This window comes from Callorhinus ursinus, unplaced genomic scaffold (genome assembly GCF_003265705.2).
Source record: "Callorhinus ursinus isolate GAN/ISIS: 27379988/994484 unplaced genomic scaffold, GSC_fseal_2.0 scaffold40, whole genome shotgun sequence".
Lineage (NCBI taxonomy): Eukaryota > Metazoa > Chordata > Mammalia > Carnivora > Otariidae > Callorhinus > Callorhinus ursinus.
Window position 1 is genome coordinate 3,622,803 of NW_027397102.1, and position 20,278 is coordinate 3,643,080.

The window sequence follows — 20,278 nt, forward strand, 5'->3', positions numbered from 1 at the left end:
GAAACTGGACCATTCTCTTACACTATAAACAAAGATAAACTCAAAATGGATGAAAGACCTCAATGTGAGATAGTAATCCATCAAAATCCTAGAGGAGAACATAGGCAATAACTTCTTTGACATTGGCCACAGTGACCTTTTTCAACACATGTCTCTAAAGGCAAGGGAAACAAAAGCAAAAATGAACTTTTGGGACTTTATCAAGATAAAAAGCTTTTGCACAGCAAAGGAAACAGTCAACAAAACTAAGAGACAACTCACGGAATGGGAGAAGATATTGCAAATGACATAGCAGATAAAGGGCTGGTATCCAAGATCTATAAAGAACTTCTCAAACTCAACACCCCAAAAACAAGTAATCCAGTCAAAAAATTGGCAGAAGACATGAACAGACACTTCTCCAAAGACATACGAATGACTAACTGACACATGAAAAAATGTTCAACATCACTAGCCATCAGGGAAATACAAATCAAAACCACAATGAGATACCACCTTATACCAGTTAGAATGGCTAAAATTAACAAGACAGGAAACAAGTGTTGGCAAGGATGTGGAGAAAGGGGAACCCTATTATTACACTGTTGCTGGGAATGCAAGCTGGTACAGCCACTCTGGAAAACAGTATGGAGGTTCCTCAAGATGTTAAAAATAGAGCTACCCTATGACCCAGCAACTGCACTACTAGGTATTTACCCCAAAGATACAGACATTGTGAAAAGGGGCACATGCACCCCAATGTTCATATCAGCAGTGTCCACGATAGCCAAACTGTGGAAGGAGCTGAGATGCCCTTCAACAGATGAATGGATAAAGAAGATGTGGTTTATATCTACAGTGGAATATTACTCAGCCATCAGAAAGGATGAATACCCACCATTTGCCTCGACATGGATGGAACTGGAGGGGATTATACTAAGTGAAATAAATCAAGCAGAGAAAGACAATTATCATATGGTTTCACTCATATGTGGAAATACAAGGAATAGGGTAGAGGACCACAGAGGAAGGGAGGGAAAACTGAATGGGAAGAAATCAAGAGAGGGAGACAAAACATGAGAGACTCTGGACTCCAGGAACCAAACTGAGGGTTACAGAAGGGAGGGGGGTGAGGGGATGGGTTAGCCCGGTGATGGGTATTCAGGGGGGCACGTGTGGTGATGAGCACTGGGTGTTATATGCAACTAATGAATCTGAACACTACGTGGAAAACTAATGATGTAGTATATGCTAGCTAATTGAACATAATAATAAAAAATAATATTGTATGTCAATTAATCTATACTTAAGTTTAAAAAAATAAACTTCCCATTGGGCTTCACTGACACAGGGTTAAAAGAAGAGTGCTAACTAGCCTGAATCACACCACCTTGGTCAGTCCATTGCTGCTGGGTGAGGGTGGAAGTTGAGTTTGCCAACACTAACCATTCAGGGGAATTAGAGTGCTGCTTCCCACTTCCATCAAAGAGGTGTGGAAGATCATAAGGTCCCTGCTTGGCCATACTGACACCAGTTGGCAGGGGAATGGGAGCAGAGCACTGTCTGATTTTGCCAGGCAGTGAATGGAAGATTAACTCCGTGCTTGGCCCTGCTGGAACTGAAACTACTGGGTAGGGAAACTGGAGCATGTTCCTTGCTTCTGGGGTGGCTTGGATGGCCAGCTTCCCACTCTGCCTGTTGAAATTTCAGGGTTGGGAAAGGGCAGGAATGTGTGTGGTTTTTTAATTGAGATTTCAATTTCATTTGGTGGGAGTATGGTGGGCATTACCTAAGATATTTTCTGTGGTTAGGCTAGCATTTTCCCAGTCATTTTGTTGGCAGGATGTAGGCTTTTCTTGAAGATTTTTTTCCCTGTCTCTGTTGGCAGTTCTGAATTGGAGGCTTCTCCCATATCCTTTGTGGGACATGTGTGCGGTGATAACGAAACCCAGGGGGCTCACTACTGTGTTGTTTTTCAATTTGTGAGGTCCTTGGGATCCTTTTCTTTTTACATTTTTCTTTCTTTCCACCATTTATAGTCTAACTATGCTTGTTTGTTGTGTTATGTTCAGAGAGTTTTAGTTGTAAGAAGGAGGACCTGGGAGGTATGGGGATATTCTGTCTTGGCAGGATCACATTCCATTGATTTTTACTTCTCAAATATCTTTCAGCTCCATTAATGTCTTAGCATTCCCATTGTAGCATCCTTAATATTCATAAACTCACCTGTCCTTTGGACAATTGCAGTGGTCTTCTCACAAATATATATTGTCAGAGCATTTTGCCAAAAAAAAAATAGATACCCAAAATAGTTGACAAAGGATTTAAAAAAAAATTACTTCCAGTGATGAAAGGCAATCTGGGAGATGGAACTTAGATTCTCAGTATTAGGGCTCCTACAACTTGATGGCTTTAGTTGATAGGGACAACATATCAGATCTTTCCAAATTTGGATAGTTTCCCCAAGCCTTAATGTTGTGTGTCTTATAATTCTAGTAGTTCAGAGGAGGAAGAGATCACTTCCAGCTAAGGTTTTCAGGGAAGCATTCATGCAAAAGCTTGGTTTTATGGGACAAGATAGGCAATGAATAAGGTATGAACTAATGTACAAGGTATACTTGGGGTGGCGGTAGAATAGACTTGTTTGAAATAGTTTCTGAAATTTTTCCTAATTGATGATAATTATCACTTTGAGTGCTTTTTAATTTTACAGATTAAGAAGTCACTGGATTAGAAATTTTGACTCAGTAGGTCTGAGTGAAGGTGCAGGAATCAGTGTTTTAAACAAGCATTTCAGATGATTGTTAAGTTCAAGGTAATTTGGGAAACAGAACTGTAGAAAATATAATGGCCAATCAAGTTGGCATAAAAAGTAGGTTCCAGATTATGTGGGGCTTTAAATGCTAGGTGAAGGAGCTCAGAATGATGTTGCTGAACATGAGAAATATTTAACATTTGGAAGTCTATTAATCCCTTCTAGTCACTACATTGGAAATGGTGTCAGTATTATGGATGTGGATAGTATAGGTTAATAACTGTTGTCTTATTTACATTGGAATAACTGTTGGGATTACCTGAACTCTGCAAAAATATGTAGTTGCAGGAATGAGACCTTTAACTTTATAGCTCAGACAAGGGCCAGTGTAAATCAAGTGCATTGATTCTTCACTTTGTCCCCACTCAAGTCTATATTCAGTGATTTCAGCACCATTACACACAGGAATCTAAAAGATGCAACAAACACAGAAATTTGAGTTGTTTCTATAAATTGTCATTATACTAGATATTGTGGAGAGTTACAACATAATTCTTTCAATATCAAAACTCATAATCTATTAAATGGTATGAGACAATTGTAGAAATAATTAAATATAAGGCAGAATACTATAATTAACATTAAAAGGCTCAAATAAAATTAAGAGAAAGGATTGGCTAATCCCACATATTTGATAAATTCTTATTTTTAATTTGTTAAAAGTATTCTCAAATAGGTTACTTAAAAAAGAGCAAACCTAGATATACTAATGTTGCTTAATATTACTACTGATTAGTGGGTTCAAACACAAATTCCAGTATTCTCTGGATTTTGTACAGTGCTGTAATCAGACTTGTCATTTATTATTATCAAACTAAAGCTTTTGTGTCAATGCTAAAAAGCTTCCTCTGCTAGAGTCTGGGAAGAATAGAAGAAAAATTCAAAGATACATAGGTGGCATAATAACTAGGCCAGTTTTTATTTTTTGAGCTTATTTAAATGGGGAGCTATTCACATGGATGCAAAACATTTTTTAAAGCTTCATTATCTCATAGTCACATTTTTTTTAAAGGATTTTATTTATTTATTTGACAGAGAGAGACACAGCGTGAGAGGGAACAGAAGCAGGGGGAGAGGGAGAGGGAGAAGCAGGCTTCCCGCCGAGCAGGGAGCCCAATGCGGGGCTTGAAGTTCTATAAATTGATTTAATTTTATTATCTCTTGTTTTTAGTTTCAAAAATTAAATTAGTTACCTATTGATCGCCTATCTGGTTTTCCAAATTTATTAATCTCTATAAATATAGAGTCTGAAAAGCAGGATTACCATAGGATTACCATAGTTTTAGCTATTTATTTATTTAAATTTTTAAAAAAGATTTTATTTGTTTATTTGACAGAGAGAAAGAGCGAGCACAAACAGGGGGAGCGGCAGCCAGAGGGAGATGCAGGCTCCCCGCTGAACAAGGGGTTGGACATGGGGCTCAATCTCAGGACCCTGGGATCATGACCTGAGCTGAAGGCAGACGCTTAACTGACTTAGCCACCCAGGTGCCTCTTTTTTTTTTTTTTAAAGATTTTATTTACTTATTTATTTTAGAGAGCAGGGGGGAGGAGCAGAGGGGGAGGGAAAAGAATCTCAAGCAGACTCTGTGCTGAGCATGGAGCCTGATGCAGGGCTTGATCTCAAGACCCTGAGACCATGACCTGAGCCAAAACTGAGTTGGACACTCAATCGACTGAGCCACCCAGGTGCCCCTATTATTAGCCTTTTTTTTTTTTAAAGATTTTATTTATTTGTGAGAGAGGTAGGCAGAGGGAGAAGCAGGCTCCCTGCTGAGCAAGGAGCTCTATGCGGGTCATGATCATGACCTGAGCCAAAGGCAGACACTTAACTGACTGAGCCATCCAGGCATCCCTAGCCTTAGCCTTCCTAATAGTACTAGTATCAGGTCTTATGTGTGTTCTAGAACCATGGTCGAAGATTTATGGAACCCTAATCTAAACTCTGACTCCTTAGGGAGTTGTAGACTTTAAAAAAAAATACTAAACCAATAGGTGTGCTCTTATATCAACAAAATTAATAAAAATAAATTGATAGCATACCCTCCAACTAACAACAACACAGGTTGGACCCTTGCAGGTTAGCACAGGTATACCACATTGAGAAGGAGGACTTGGGACTGGTGCAGTTTCACACTTCAATGGATGAGGTTCCAACTACAAATAAACACAAACAAACAAATAAGAAAACACAAAGATGATTGTGCAGGTATGGTCACTTCCCACCCTGACAGGAAGTAGAAGCATATATTCATCCAAAGTGAAATGAACCATGAATGGGTCAACTGAACAATATAACTTCTCCAGCACTATTCACTACTTTTAACAAGAAACTGGATTCTTCAGAAATTACTTTACTCACTATGGATCTCACTTTGGAACTAGGGTACCCTCGTTTGTCATCTTGGTTATCTTCTGCCTTATTGACATATGCAGGTGCTTCAGAGTTTTCATTAGGATGATAATCTATAAAAGTGTACAGAATAAATTTTAAAAATTTGTGAATAATTTTAGGGGTGGTCCTTTAAAATAATACAAAATAATTTTAGAAGACACAATGTCAAAACACTTAATAAAGTAACAGAATACTCAAATTATATTAATTGGGTCAATTAAATTTTAAATTTAATTTTGACATTTAAAACATTTGTGACAACATGGATGGACCTAGAGGGTATTTACTAGGTGTTGTGAGTCAGAGAGAAATACCATATGATTTCACTTATATGTGGACTCTAAAAAACAAACCAAACAAACAAAAAAACCAAAAAAAAACCCCAGACTCTTAAATATAGAGAACAAACTGGTGGCTGCCAGAGGAGAGGTGGGTGGGGTGATGGGCAAAATAGATAAAGGGGATTAAAAGTTACAAACTTAGCTATAAAATAAATAAGTCATGGAGATGAAAAGTACAGCATGGGAATATAATCAGTAATATTGTAATAACATTGTATGGTGATAGATGGTGATTATACTTATTGTGGTGAGCACGACTAATGTATAGAATTATTGAATCAATATGTTGTACACCTGAAACTAATATAATATTGAATGTTAATTATACTTCAAAAATTATTGTGATTTCAATTACCAAGTAAGAAACAGTTTTATAAATATTATTTGATTTTGTAGTAAAAAATGCACTTGCTCTGCTTCAGTAACATTAATTAATTAAAATCAGAGGTTACAAAACAAGAAATTTAGGTGAAGTCATTCAAATCATACAAGAAGCCTCACCACATTTGATGTTCGTTTCTTTGGTCTTGGTTTCACCATGCAAAGGTAGAGGATGGCAAGATGCAGGAGAAAGAGTAGGTGTTTGAATAGTCAATATATCTGAAGGCTAAGAGAAATACAAAATACCTTATGATTATATTAAATTCAAATTCAGTTTTTTAAAACACTTAGTAACATAAATAATTTCAATCCTCAATTTAAGCACTTCCCTCTCTGTTTCCTCACCTGGCTTTGGCCTACAGGTGAGGTACAAAAGACTCTCAGTTTATATGTAGTACCAGGTTGCAGGTGATCATATAGAAATTCCTTTGTGGTTCTGCTGTAGATTATGTTCCAGGAATTCTCTGAAGGGATAAAAGCAAATTTATCTAATTTATTTATAGGTAGCTTATAAATTTTATGGGTCCCATTATTATCTCGTGTATATACTAAGAAATAAGCATTTTGGAAACTGTGGCCCAGTTACCTACTTACAACAGTTAAATAATTATATTCCTTATAGAATTAGCCATAAAATAATAAAAGATCAGTAAATAAACATAATTTGCTACTAAAAAATGGAGAAATCCAAATAAGTCCTGGATTAGTTCATAGTATTGTACCAATGCCAATTTCCTGGTTTTGACAATTGTACTGTGGTTATGTAAGATATTAATTTTAGGAGAAGCTGACTGAAGGTTATATACAGGAATTCCCTACACTATTTTGACAACTTCTGGATAAGCCTAAAACTATTTCAAAATAAAAACTTTAAAAAAAAATGATGCACAGTTGTGATCAGCACCAGGTGTTGTATGGAAGGGTTGAATCACTATATTGTACACCTGAAACTAATAGTACACTGTATGTTAACTAACTGGAATTTAAACAAAAACTTTTTAAAAACCTTATAATTTAACTTTGAAAAAAAAATCATGATGTCTTACCATCTGAATTTTCATTAACTTCTAAACTGTAACTTGAAATGTATGTCCCATCATTATCTTTGGGTGGTTCTGAAAAGAGAAATAAAATTAATATTATTCTTGAATAAACTTAAAAGTCTTTCACTGGAATGTTATCTTATAAATTAAAATTTTTATGGAGAAAAAATACAAACATGAAATTTAATAGGGTATTAATATTAGACATGAAACAAGTAAGATTTTAAAGTTCTTTCGAAGAGACTAAAATGCTAAGTATTTGTACCTTGAAGTAGATTTTGCCAGTTGAGAGGCAAAATGATTTGTGAAAACATAATTTCTTATCAAGCTGGCATTTATCATTGATGTGTCTTTTTAATTGAGGCCTCTATATTAGATATAATCTTACTTGGAATAACTATAATTTTTGAGGGCTCATATAAAATTTAGTAATTTGTTCATGTGTGACTTAATGAGACAGCAATAGAGAACTCAACAGAGAACTGTAAAAAATGTCATTTACAACTGAACTCATTTATAAGGTGAAATATTTCAAATGAAAATAAGAGAATATTTTATAAAGCTGAGGGCAATTAGCAGAAGATTTCTTCTCAATAGTTAATATTAAGACAGAAAGGGTACGTTTTAAATACAAAAACATTACCCCATCCAATTTTTACTCTGTGTGCATAGATTTTTCCCTTTATATATGGTGTTTTAGGGGATCCAGGCTTATCTGGATAGGTAGTATATTTTACTTCTCCACTGGGGTTACTCCTTCCTTCCAAATTGTAGGCAAAGATCTGTTTGAGTAAAAGAGAATACCTTGGTTGACCACTGGAAATAAACATCTGATTTGAAAATGCATAGTTTGCAAATAATATTATAAAGCAGGTTATTTGAAGATTCCTGAGAACTAAATGCAAAATGTTTAATTTCAACCAAAAAAGATACTCATTTTTTTTATCTCCAGTGAAGAGTATAATTTAATATTAAAAATATGATACAAACTTATAAATTATAGCCACATACCCTAAACTTGTATGTAGTAGTTCTCTGAAGATTTCTTATAGTGCATGAGAAGTCTTCTCCATTATATTTAGGTCTAAAACCCAACCCCTGGAAATGAAAGACAATGAATTTAGGACTTAGGCTTGGGTTCAAGTTTCAACTTCAGCTTATTTTTCATCTGGGTGGTCCTGAGCAAGTCCCTTAGTCTCTCTGAACCTTAGTTCCTCCATAAAAAATGGAGACACTTTCTACTTTAAAGGGCTCCCTTTTTCAGGATGTAATGAGATAATGTATATGAAGGCACTTAACATATTTATTACACAGAACTCTTCTTCAATGTTAGTTGCTTTATATAAAAATGTGGTAAAATGTACATAACATAAAATGTACAGCTGCCTTTTAAGTTGAGTAACCGATTAGTATAGACTTGAAAGTTCAGAATGCAATAAAACAGTTTGCCCGCCCACATCAGGAATCCAGGGAGATGAGGAAAGCGTTTGCCCTGGTAGAAGTATGCAGAGGATCTGTGTGACCATGCAAAGTCATCTGGGATAGACCCAAAGTTGAAGAACTAACACACTTCACTGTGTATCTGTTGTGTTATTATAGCTGCTGCTGCTTTTAGCTAATCTTCCAGGACTTAGGTACCTTCAGAACTCCCTGTACTGGCTCGCCTAACATTGGCTCAGCATTGGTCCCCTCTAGAAAACAGGGACTTGGGAATCATGCGGTTTGATTGAGTAGAAATTAGCTTAATCATAGGGACAAAAAGAGGACAACTGAGAAACAGACTCTTAACTATAGAGAAAAAACTGATGGCTACCAGAAGGGAGGTGGGTAGGGGGATGTGTGAAATAGGTGATGGGGATTAAGGAGGGCACTTGTTGTGATGAGCACTGGGTGTTGTATTTAAGTGTTGAATCACTAAATTGTACACCTGAAACTAATATTACACTGTTAACTAACTGGAATTTATTTATTTATTTATCAGAGAGAGAAAGCACAAGCAGGGGGAGCTGTAGGCAGAGGGAGAAGCAGGCTCCCCGCCGAGCAGGGAGCCCGATGCGGGGCTTGATCCCAGGACCCTGGGATCAGGACCTGAGCTGAAGGCAGACCCTTAACAGACTGAGCCACCCAGGCATCCCAACTAACTGTAATTTAAATGAAAACTTAAAAAAAGAAATTAACTTAAATCTAAAATTTTTCAGTATAAGATGCATGTAAAATGTACCTAAAACTGAAGTTGAAGATTAAAGCATGTGAAAAGAAAACTTACGGATCCTGCTTCTTCCATTTCTAGTACATAAGTAAGACTGTCATTTGGGCTTGTGTTAGTTGGGGCAGACCATTCTAGTGACAAATTACAGACTCCTGCTTCTTTTAGCTTAGGAGGTGGAGGTGTTGGAGGCATAGTTCCTGATGTATGGAAGACTGCTATTTCACTGAAATCACTGAAAAATAAATTAATATGGAAAAGTTATTTTCAGGTTCTTATTAAAGTATAGACTTTTAAATATTGCAATAATTCAATGTACCTCAAGCCAAAGTTATTTTTGGCAGCTAGTCTGAATGAATATTTTGTAGAAGCATTCAGTTTAAGGATCTTGTATTGTTTCATGGTACCCGTATAGCAACTTTTGAAGCCTTCACCTTTGCCCTTAATAATAGATGCAAAATATTAGAATATTATAAAATGCTGCAAGTATAAAAATTCATCATAACATTAATAACCATTTACAAACAAGTGCTTTTAAGAAATAAAATGGTTTACCTCATCCCATTCCAAAAGGAAGCTGTTTATTTTGGAACCATTATCATTGGAACCCTAAATATGTCAGAAAGATAAAAGTATGATGGTCTGTTTTTACACAGTATATGTACATACACACACACTATATAATTAAAGTGATTGAAATTACTGTAAAATTAATCTGCTTACATTTTGTTTTTAAAGCAATCCAGATTTTAAAGTTAAAATGCACTTTTTACAGTCTATAAGACATACCCAAATTCTATGTCTTGTTTTGTTTTCCAAATTTTATGTAATAAAGAAAGTTAATAATTAAGAGGTAGATTTATTAGTAACTACAATTATAAATAAATTTAGGTTACAGAAATTGACACTTCAACTTTTAATAATTGAAATTATGATTGACATTTCTCAATTCACTTGATGCTTGATATAGATAGAAGAGAAAGATGATTATGGAAAAACAAAAAGTGCTAGGGAAATAGATCAGATGAGGCATGGATAATTTCATATTTAAAATTCAGGACAAAGTAGAAAGAATGTTTTTTTTTTAAGATTTTATTTATTTACTTAATTGACAGAGAGAGAAAGAGACAGCATGAGAGGGCACACAAGCAGGGGGAGTGGGAGAGGGAGAAGCAGACTTCCGGCCAAGCAGGGAGCCCAATGCAGGGCTCGATCCCAGGACCCTGGGACCATGACCTGAGCTGAAGGCAGATGCTTAACAACTGAGCCACCCAGGTGCCCCAGAAAGAATGTTTTTAAATTAAAAAAAAAAAAAACATGTTGAGGAGACTTTGGCAGTAAAATACTTACTTTCCACTGTAAATTCAGGTTGCTCTTGGATTGGTTAATTAGTTTGGGTGCAAGTGGAGGGTCTGGTTCACAACCTGGAGTTGTGAAACTAACCACTTCAGACATAGTTCTATGTGCTGAGCTTCTTATGGTTGTAATTCTAAAAAGGTAATGACAATTGTAAGCTTTCAAATATTTATTCTTACATGTACTAAAGAAGATTGTGTATTATAATTCTTAAATTTAAACTTTCTAACTCCTAATTATAAAGGAAGTAAAACTTTACATAATAATTAATTACATTTAAAATTTCACTTTGAGTCTCAGAGTAAAGATGACAAATTCTAGTAAATGAAGTTTAAGATGCATTATGATTTTTAAAGTGCTGTAGAGACAGCTCCAGATCTCTGACTTATTTCTTGCATAATCGTTTGGTGGGCAAAGGAATTTCTTCTTCCTCACTTGGGATTTCCTTTCTACTGTGCCTCTGTGTGTTCTCTTTCAGATTACATGTCCCCATTCAGTCGAGAAGCTGTTTGTTGAGTGGCTGGGTATGCTCTTGCTGTGTCCTCCACTATATCCTCCCTAGTCCTGGTTCTATCTTTTTATCTTTTTTTTTTTCTGGTTGTATCTTCTGAGCACATTCCTAAGTTCATCCTGCTGCTGTCATAGCTCCATCTTATAACTAGCTTCTGTAATGAAATTTCCAGGACAGTCTATCTTAAATCCAGTTGCAATGTAAATACCTTATTTGTGTAGCCTACCATAAAGTGAAACTCCCCCCCTTAAATGACCTAAGTGAATAAATGAGAAGGGAGAATTGGAGGGAACATTTTCTTCCCTGAGTCTAAACTTGTCAAATAGGAAAGCTGTAAACTGAAGAGAATGGACCAGTTCATATTTAAGATCCTTCTCAGCACTAACATACTTATGATTCAGTGAATTTCATGGACTGACCTGGCAACCACCCACCATTTATAAAACTATTTTAGTATAAAATTGCATTCAAAGCTTGGAAAAAATTGCAGAAAAAATCTTTAGAACTCAGCCTAGGTATAAGTTGAGGTCTATACATTTAGATAACATATTTGAATTGAATTATGAGAAATGAGAAATGATTAAAGAGACTTACATATATACTTTTTTATATTTTCCATTTTTACCACTGTTAGATATTGCCAGTTCAAATGTCACAGGAGATTTGGTGTGATCACATTTCTCAGAACCACGTAGTTTCCATGAAATAATAGCAGATCTTGTTTGAATATCAGAAACCTAAAATAAATAACAAAAATTCAAGTAGGGCATTTAAAAAATATAATCTGTAACTTATGATAATCTTTCCCTAAGTCTTTTTGATGGTAAATACATTGTTCTCCTCATATAGATGCTTAAATACTGTGGTTAAGCAATGCCATTAATATTATCTTTAATAATACCATTCTGAATCTTTATGTACTGAATAGCTAATGGAGATTATGAAATTTTAACCAGGTAAAGACTTCAAATTAAAACTTTACTAGAGAAAAATATCAGTGAACTTGCATATTTTAGAATGAAAAAGTAAATTAAAAGGAATACTTAAATATTCACTTTAGTTACTTACTACAGGTTTCTCAATGCTGAAACAGCATGACTTGCCAGGTTCTGTTATGCATTCTAAAAGAAAACACCCCAAAATAAAATATTACATTGGTAAAAACAAGAGAAAGAAGTTAGATGTCTATTATCCAACTACCAATACATCATCACCAGGAGAGCTACTAAAAACCTAGTAGCAATTTACACTAAAATTTTAAAAGAAGAGAGCAGTCTAAAGTGTATGTTATTAAACAAACTCTAACAAAAGACAGAGTCCCTCGTTTAAATGAAATAATGTGAATTCATTAGGACTATAGAGTAATTTGGGGTATTTCACTGGCAGACAACTAGAAAAGAATTACATGGTGTGCACGTAAGATACATGACACATTTTGCATGAGGATGGTCATTTCTCCATGATTTAAAAAGGCAGCCCAACTGTGGTTTCACTGAGTTTAGATTTAGGGGTACAATGAGGACAAGAGGAAATGGAAACAAAATGGCACTTAAATATTTAAGATGCACTGAGATTCCTAAACATTAGGATGTTTATTCATTGCCAACAAAACCAAACTCCTGACCTTACCTTTTTCTGCAGCATTTGATGATGGGCTATTGCTTTGTTTTCCACCTGGTTTCTTCTTGATGCCTCCACTTCCTGCAGCACTCCATTTCTTTCCCTGACTAGTCTCAACATGAGCACTAGCAGTGTTGGAATTGCTGGCAGCACTGGAAGCACTGAGAGCACCATCAATGGCAGAAGTGCTGGGAGCACTCTCAGAGATGGGAATGTTGGGAGCATGGTCAGAAATGGAAGAGCTTGGAGTGCTGTCAATAGCTGATGGTCTGGGGGTACTGTCAGAAGTGGAAGTACTGGGGACATAATTAGTGCTGGAAGGATCTGGAACACTATCAGTGGTGGAAGGAAGAACACTGTCTGGGTGGAAGTACTAGGGGTATGGTCAGTGGAAGAATTGCTGGGAGTATTGTCAGCAATGTGAGTGCTTGGAGGGTTGTCAACAGTGTCAGCAATGTAAATGTCCTGAGCATTGGTCACAGTGTAGGCACATGGAGCTTTGTCCACAGTATAAGTGCTCAAAGTATTTTCGACAGTGTTGGTGCTCAAAGTATTTTCGACAGTGTTGGTGCTCGAAGTATTTTCCACAGTGTAGGTGCATGGAATATTGTCCACAGTGTAAGTGCTTGTAGCATTGTCTACAGTGTAGGTATTTGATGCACTGTCAACAGTGTAGGTGTGTGGAGCATTCTCCACAGTGTCGGTGCTCATGGTATTGTCAACAGTGTCGGTACTTGGAGCATAGTCCACAGTGTAAGTGTTTGAAGTATCAGGACTACTTGAAAAATCATTGGTTTTATCGACAAGCAAAGAGGTGTTCTTAACTATATAGCTAGTCTTGTGTCCGCCAAGTTGGCCTTCTCTCATTTTTTTCTCCATATGTTCTCCCATGTTAGCAGCCCTTTCATCAGACTGGTTATGATTTCCTCTTCCATGAGCATCCATTTCTAAAAGAGACAATGGAGTACTGCTTAATAATTATAACAATTACATATCTCAAGGTCTTTTTAATCTTTTCTTCAAACCAAAAAAAAAAAACCACTGATAAGCCATGTTTTACTTTTAAAATTTTTCCTGTTTTGCTTTAATACAGATATTAGGTATGTATTTTTATAATGTATTGATATGTATAGAAAGAAAAACATGAACAAATACAGATACTGTTTTCCTAGGGAGTAACTCCACTTCCACATTTTAAGGTCCTAAGATGATTGTAATCTTGACCCTTCAGTGTCTTTTATATTCCCACCGTATGGCATTAATAATCAAAACATTCTTTTATAATGTTCCAGTATGATTTTATAGACCCAATCAGTAAAAATAAATATCATAAATCAATGTTATATCCAAGTACAAAAATATATAGAAAATTATGTTTATGAGTATTTTGCCTTAAACACGAACCAGTACTTATTTTCATTAATCCTAATATACATGCATGAAATGCAGTCATTCATGGAAATGTTACTACTTTCTACTTTTTTCACTTAATTTCCCAATGCTCTTGATTTTGACAAACTCAAAATATCTCCTGTTTAAGAAAATTATATGCTACCATGCTGCTCTTGGTATATAAATGTTGCTGGTGGTAGCATTGGTGGTGGTGGCAGCAGTGCCAGTGGCAGTGGCAGCAGTGGAAGTGGCAGCTGCTGTGGCAAAGGCTCTTGGATGTAAGGCGGTGGAAATTCCCCTTGAGCTGGGGGATACATCAGGTGAGGCCCTTGTGGATACACAGGAGAGGACAGGCCAATGAAGTGTGGTACTTGTTGTAGAGGAGCAGGCATGGTTGTATGATAGTCAATTGTCTGAGGCACAATGATAATTTTGCGAATGCCATTTTCTTCCACCACCTAAGTTGGAAGACAGAACCATATAAACATATTAGAATTAATAAAATTTGTCATTTTTTAAACTAAGTTTTAGATTTATATCCTGTGCTCTTAATTTAGAAAACCTAAAGGATCAAAAAGTAATAACTAAGTGAAACAAGGTCAAGCAGAAGACAATTCTTCCTTGTCTCCATATATATGGCTTTCAAAAAGGTAATTTTTTGACACTAGATAATATATTGACTTTGTTTAAAACCATAAAGTATAAAAAACTATACATGTAAAATTTCCCTCCTAAATCTTATCTGCTCAGTGCCCCCATTAGATAACTATTGCTCTTAGTTTCTTAGGAATCCTTCCAGAATTGGTCTATATAAGCAAGAATACAGATTCTTATTTTTCCTTTTTATTACATGAAAAGTAGCATTATTTGCACTATTACTATCTGTACCTTGCTTTTTACACTTAGCAAAATATCTTAAAGATCTTTCTATGTCAGTACATAAAACTTCCCCACTTTTTTGCACAGCTGCACTGTGCATTATATGGATGTCCTCTATTGTACACAGTCCTCCATTGACAAGTGTGTGGGTTGTTTGCAACCTTCTATTATCACAAACAATACTGTAATGAATAATCTTGCATATTTATTATTCCAAATTTGTATAAAACACATCTGTAGGATAAATTCCTCAAGGTGGAATTGCTGGGTGAAAAGGAATATGCATTTGTATTTTTGTTAGATATTGTTGAAATAGATAATTCCATTTAGAATCAAACTATATTATATTGACTTATTTAGCATATTATTGATTTCCACAGTTGTGCAATAGAAAAAGACATATTCTCAATTATAAAATTTCAAGGCCACAAAATATCTTGTTGATGTCTATAGGAGAAATATTTCCCTGTTCATTTTAGGTGCTTGGTAAATATTTGAAGAATTTTTTAAAAAGTGCCCTTTCCTGCCCAGCAACTGAGAATGAAATACTACTGAACTGAAAATACATAACTGTAGGGATTAAAGCATACACACTATCAAATGCCATTACTGTAGCAATTGTAATAGGTAATCAAGATTGGTTAAGGTACTGAGAAACAAAAAACAATAGAGGATTAGTGAATATGATGAGGTGCAAATTCATTAGATGAATAATGAATTATTTACAAGACAATCTAAGGGAGATTTGGTTAAGCTTAACTGCAATTTCTTTTTAGCAATAATGATAACAAAATGAACAACTAAATAGTATTTCAGAAGATTTATCATATAGTGACATAATAACTGTTAAATGATGCCTTAGGGCTAAATACCAAATAAAACCATACTCATATACCTGAGACATGTAACCAGGAGGAAGATATATTGGTGGCAAAGTACCACTTGGTGACATCAGCGGTACATCAGCGGGTCCTAAAAGAGAATTATTATTAATAAATTCTTTAATAGGAGGAGGAGGAGCAAGATGGCAGAGGAGTAGGAGACCTAAATTTCATCTGGGCCCAGGAATTCAGCTAGATAGGTATCAAACCATTCTGAATACCTACAAACTCAACAGGAGATTGAGGAAAAGAATAGCAGCAATTCTATGAACAGAAAAGCAACGACTTTCTGGAAGGTAGGATGTGTGGAGAAGGGAATCTGAGGCAATATTTGGGAAGATAGACCACGGGGGGAGGGAGCCTCCATCAGCCAGCTACCGGCAAGTGATAGAGCAACAGAGCACAAAACTGGAACTTTTAGAAGTCTGCTCTGCTGAGGGACATCACTCTAGTGGCTAAGTGGGGGGTGGAACCCTCGCTGGGACAGTGTGGTCTCAGGATCCTTGGGGTCACAAGAAGACTGGGGGTGCCTGAGTGTGGCAGAGCTCCCAGGTATCGGAGTGGGGAAGCCGGCTGCAAAGACAGAGCCAAGGAGTGGGCTCTTGGCTCAGGGTTGCCATAAACCATGATCTGTGGCACAGTCTGGCCACTAGTCTTTGAGTTGGGACCCAACAAGCAGCAGATCTGGGGAGATTCCCCTTCTTCACCAGGAGGAGCAGCATGGGAGCGCACTGCAGAAATCTGCTGGGTTTGGAGACTCCAAAGGGGGTCATGTGCTAGGGGAGATAGAAACACTTGGTCACAGGCCAGGTGAGCACGGAGTGTGGCTGGAGACCAGGGAGACATGAGTGATTGGCTGCTTTTCTATGAGGGCTCACTGAGGAGTGGGGCCGCGAACTTTCAGCTCCTCTGGGACAAGAGATTGGGAGGCCGCCATTTTCACTCTCATCCTCCAAAGCTGTACGGAAAGATTTCAGGGAACAAAAGCTACCGAGAGCAAACCCCAGCAGATTACTTATCCTGGCCCCTGGCAAGGGCGAGGCAATTCTGCCTCAGGCAAAGACATTTGAGAATCACTGCAACAGGCCCCTCCCCGAGAAGATCAGCAAGAACATCCAGCCAAGACCAAGTTTACTGATCAATGAGAATTGCAAAACCCCAGCACTAGGGGAATACAGCAAATAAAATTCATGGCTCTTTTTCCCATAATTCTTTTGTCTTTCAAAATTAATTTTTAAAATTTTCATTAATTTTTCTTTTTCTAATTTTTAGTTGAATTTTATTTTTTCCTTTTCAACAAACATCAATTCCTTTTTAAAAATCTTTCTTAATTTTCATTTTTACAGTCATATTCTATCCCTTCATTGTATTTAACCTTATTTTTTGTATATATATAAGTTTTTCTTTCTTTAAAATTTTGGGATACAGTTTCTTCTAATGGACCAAAATATACCCTAGATCTAGTGTGACATTGTCCTAGTCTCCTGCCTGGTCACATTCTCTCTTTTTTTATAATTTTTTTCATTCTTTATTCAACCAATTTTTTATCTTATCAATTCCTTTTTTAAAAATCTTTTTAAATTTTCATCTTTACACTCATATTCCATCCTTTCATCATATTTACCCTTATTTTTGTATATATATATAAATTTTTCTTTCTTTAAAATTTTGGGAGGCAGTTTCTTCTAACAGACCAAAATACACCTAAAATCTAGTGTGTGGCTCTGTTCTATTCACCAGCATGATCATATTCTTTCTTTTTTTTCCCGTTTTCCTCCCCAGTTTGGGGCTCTTCTTATTTGTTTAGTGTATATTTTTCTGGGATTGTTGTTATCCTTTTAGTATTTTGTTCTCTCATTCATTTATTCTCCTCTGGACAAAATGAAAACACGGAAAAACTCACCTCCAAAAAAAAAGACCAAGAGGCAGTACTGACTGCCAGGGACCTAATCAATACAGGCATTAGTAAGATGTCAGAACTAGAGTTCAGAATGACAATTATAAAGATACTAGTTGGGCTTGAAATAAACATGGAAGATACTAGAGAATCCCTTTCTGAAGAAATAAAAGAACTAAAATCTAAACAAGTCGAAATCAAAAAGGCTATTAATGAGGTGCAATAAAAAAATGGAGCCTCTAACTGCTAAGATAAATGAGGCAGAAGAGAGAATTAGTGATCTAGAAGACCAGATGATGGTGAATAAAGAAACTGAGATAAAGAGAGATAAATAACTACTAGATCACGAGTGGAGAATTCAAGAGATAAGTGCTACCATAAGATGAAACAATATTAGAATAATTGTTTCCCAGAAGAAAAATAAAGAGAGAGAGGGGCAGAAGGTATATTGGAACAAATTATAACAGAGAACTTCCCTAATTTGGGGAAGGAAACAAGTATCAAAATCCAGGAGGCACAGAGAACTGCCCTCAAAATCAATAAAAATAGGTCAATACTCCAACATCTAGTAATAAAACTTACAAGTCTCAGAGACAAAGAGAAAATCCTGAAAGCAACTCAGGACAAGAGGTCTGTAACCTACAATGGTAGAAATATTAGATTGGAAACAGACCTCTCCACAGAGACCTGGCAGGCCAGAAAGGACTGGCATGATATATTCAGAGCACTGAATGAGAAAAATATGCAGCCAAGAATATTATATCCAGCTAGAATATCACTGAAAATAGAAGGAGAGATAAAAAAAAAAACCTTCCAGGACAAACAAAAATAAAGAATTTGTGAACACCAAGCCAGCCCTACAAGAAATATTGAAAGGGATCCTCTAAACAAAGAAAGAGCCTAAAAATAACATAGACCAGAAAGGAACAGAGACAATATACAGTAACAGTCAACTACAGGCAATACAGTGGCACTAAATTCATATCTTTCAATAGTTACCCTGAATGTAAATGGGCTAAATGCCCCAATCAAAAGACACAGGCTATCAGATCAAAAAAAAAAAAAAAAAAGACCCAGGGATATGCTATCTGCAAGAGACTCATTTTAGACTCTCCAGATTTAAAGTAAGGGAGTGGAAAACAATTTACCATGCCAATGGACATCAAAAGAAAGCTGGGGTGGCAATCCTTCTATCAGGCAAATTAGATTTTCAACCAAAGACTATAATAAGAGATGAGGAAGGGCACTACATCCTACTTAAAGGGTCTATCCAACAAGAAGATCTAACAATTGTAAATATCTATGACCCTAACATGGGAGCAGCCAATTACATAAGCCAATTAATAACAAAATCAAAGAAAGACATCGACAATAATACAATAACAGTAGGGGACTTTAACAACCCCCTCACTGAAATGGACAGATCATCTAAGCAAAAAATTAACAAGGAAAAAAGGCTTTAAAAGACACACTGGACCAGATGGACTTCACAGATATATTCAGAATGTTCCATCCCAAAGCAAAAGAATACACGTTCTTCTCGAGTGCCCATGGAACATTCTTCAGAATAGATCACATCCTGGGTCACAAAGCAGGTCTCAACCGGTACCAAAAGATTGGGATCATTCCCTGCATATTTTTGGAACACAATGCTTTGAAACTAGAACTAATCACAAAAGGAAAGTTGGAAAGAACTCAAATACATGGAGACTAAAGAGCATCCTACTAAAGAATGAATGGGTCAACCAGGACATTAAAGAAGAATTAAAAAAATTCATGGAAACAAATGAAAATGAAAACACAACTGTTCAAAATCTTTGGGATGCAGCAAAGGTGGTCCTAGGAGGACAGTATATAGCAGTACAAGCCTTTCTCAAAAAACAAGAAAGGTCTCAAATACACTACCTAACCCTACACTACAGAAGCTGGAGAAAGAACAGCAAATAAAGCCTAAACCCAGCAGGAGAAGAGAAATAATAAAGATCAGAGCAGAAATCAATGAAATAAGAACCAAAAGAACAGTAGAACAGATCAACGAAACTAGGAGCTGGTTCTTTGAAAGAATTAATAAGATTGATAAACCCCTGGCCAGATTTATCAAAAAGAAAAGAGAAATGACCCAAATAAATAAAATCATGAATGAAAGAGGAGAGATCACAACCAACACCAAAGAAATACAAACAATTATAAGAACATATGATCACCAAGACAACATGGTACTGGCACAAAAACAGACATATAGACCAATGGAGCAGAATAGAGAACCCAAATATGGACCCTCAACTCTATGGTCAAATAATCTTCGACAAAACAGGAAAAAACATGCAATGGAAAAAAGACAGTCTCTTCAATAAATGGTGCTGGGAAAATTGGACAGCCACATGCAGAAGAATGAAACTTGACCATTCTCTAACACCATTCACAAAGATAAACTCAAAGTGGATGAAAGACCTCAATGTGAGACAGAAATCCATCAAAATCCTAGAGGAGAACATAGGCAGTAACTTCTTTGACATCACCCACAGCAACTTCTTTCAAGGTACATCTCCAAAAGCTAGTGAAACAAAAGCAAAAATGAACTT

The 20,278-nt window shown here is 36.2% G+C and overlaps 1 protein-coding gene and 1 long non-coding RNA gene across 2 annotated transcripts in view; one reads left to right on the forward strand and one right to left on the reverse strand.

The window, feature by feature from the left end:
• LOC141370613 (uncharacterized) overlaps positions 1-20,278 on the forward strand; it is a 204,168-nt gene that overhangs the window by 44,434 nt on the left and 139,456 nt on the right. The gene's annotated exons all lie outside the window — the stretch shown is intronic.
• The window catches only part of LOC112823481 (fibronectin type III domain containing protein 3C1-like), a 62,930-nt gene that overhangs the window by 27,025 nt on the left and 15,627 nt on the right, over positions 1-20,278 (reverse strand). Inside the window, 18 exon segments of the mRNA XM_073880883.1 lie at positions 3,054-3,203; positions 4,838-4,951; positions 5,157-5,260; positions 6,032-6,137; positions 6,257-6,375; positions 6,958-7,026; positions 7,598-7,736; positions 7,966-8,052; positions 9,221-9,395; positions 9,480-9,601; positions 9,716-9,769; positions 10,511-10,690; positions 11,618-11,764; positions 12,096-12,148; positions 12,657-12,846; positions 12,945-13,594; positions 14,203-14,497; positions 15,814-15,890. Of these exon segments, the coding sequence (XP_073736984.1) occupies positions 3,054-3,203; positions 4,838-4,951; positions 5,157-5,260; positions 6,032-6,137; positions 6,257-6,375; positions 6,958-7,026; positions 7,598-7,736; positions 7,966-8,052; positions 9,221-9,395; positions 9,480-9,601; positions 9,716-9,769; positions 10,511-10,690; positions 11,618-11,764; positions 12,096-12,148; positions 12,657-12,846; positions 12,945-13,594; positions 14,203-14,497; positions 15,814-15,890 (2,831 nt within the window).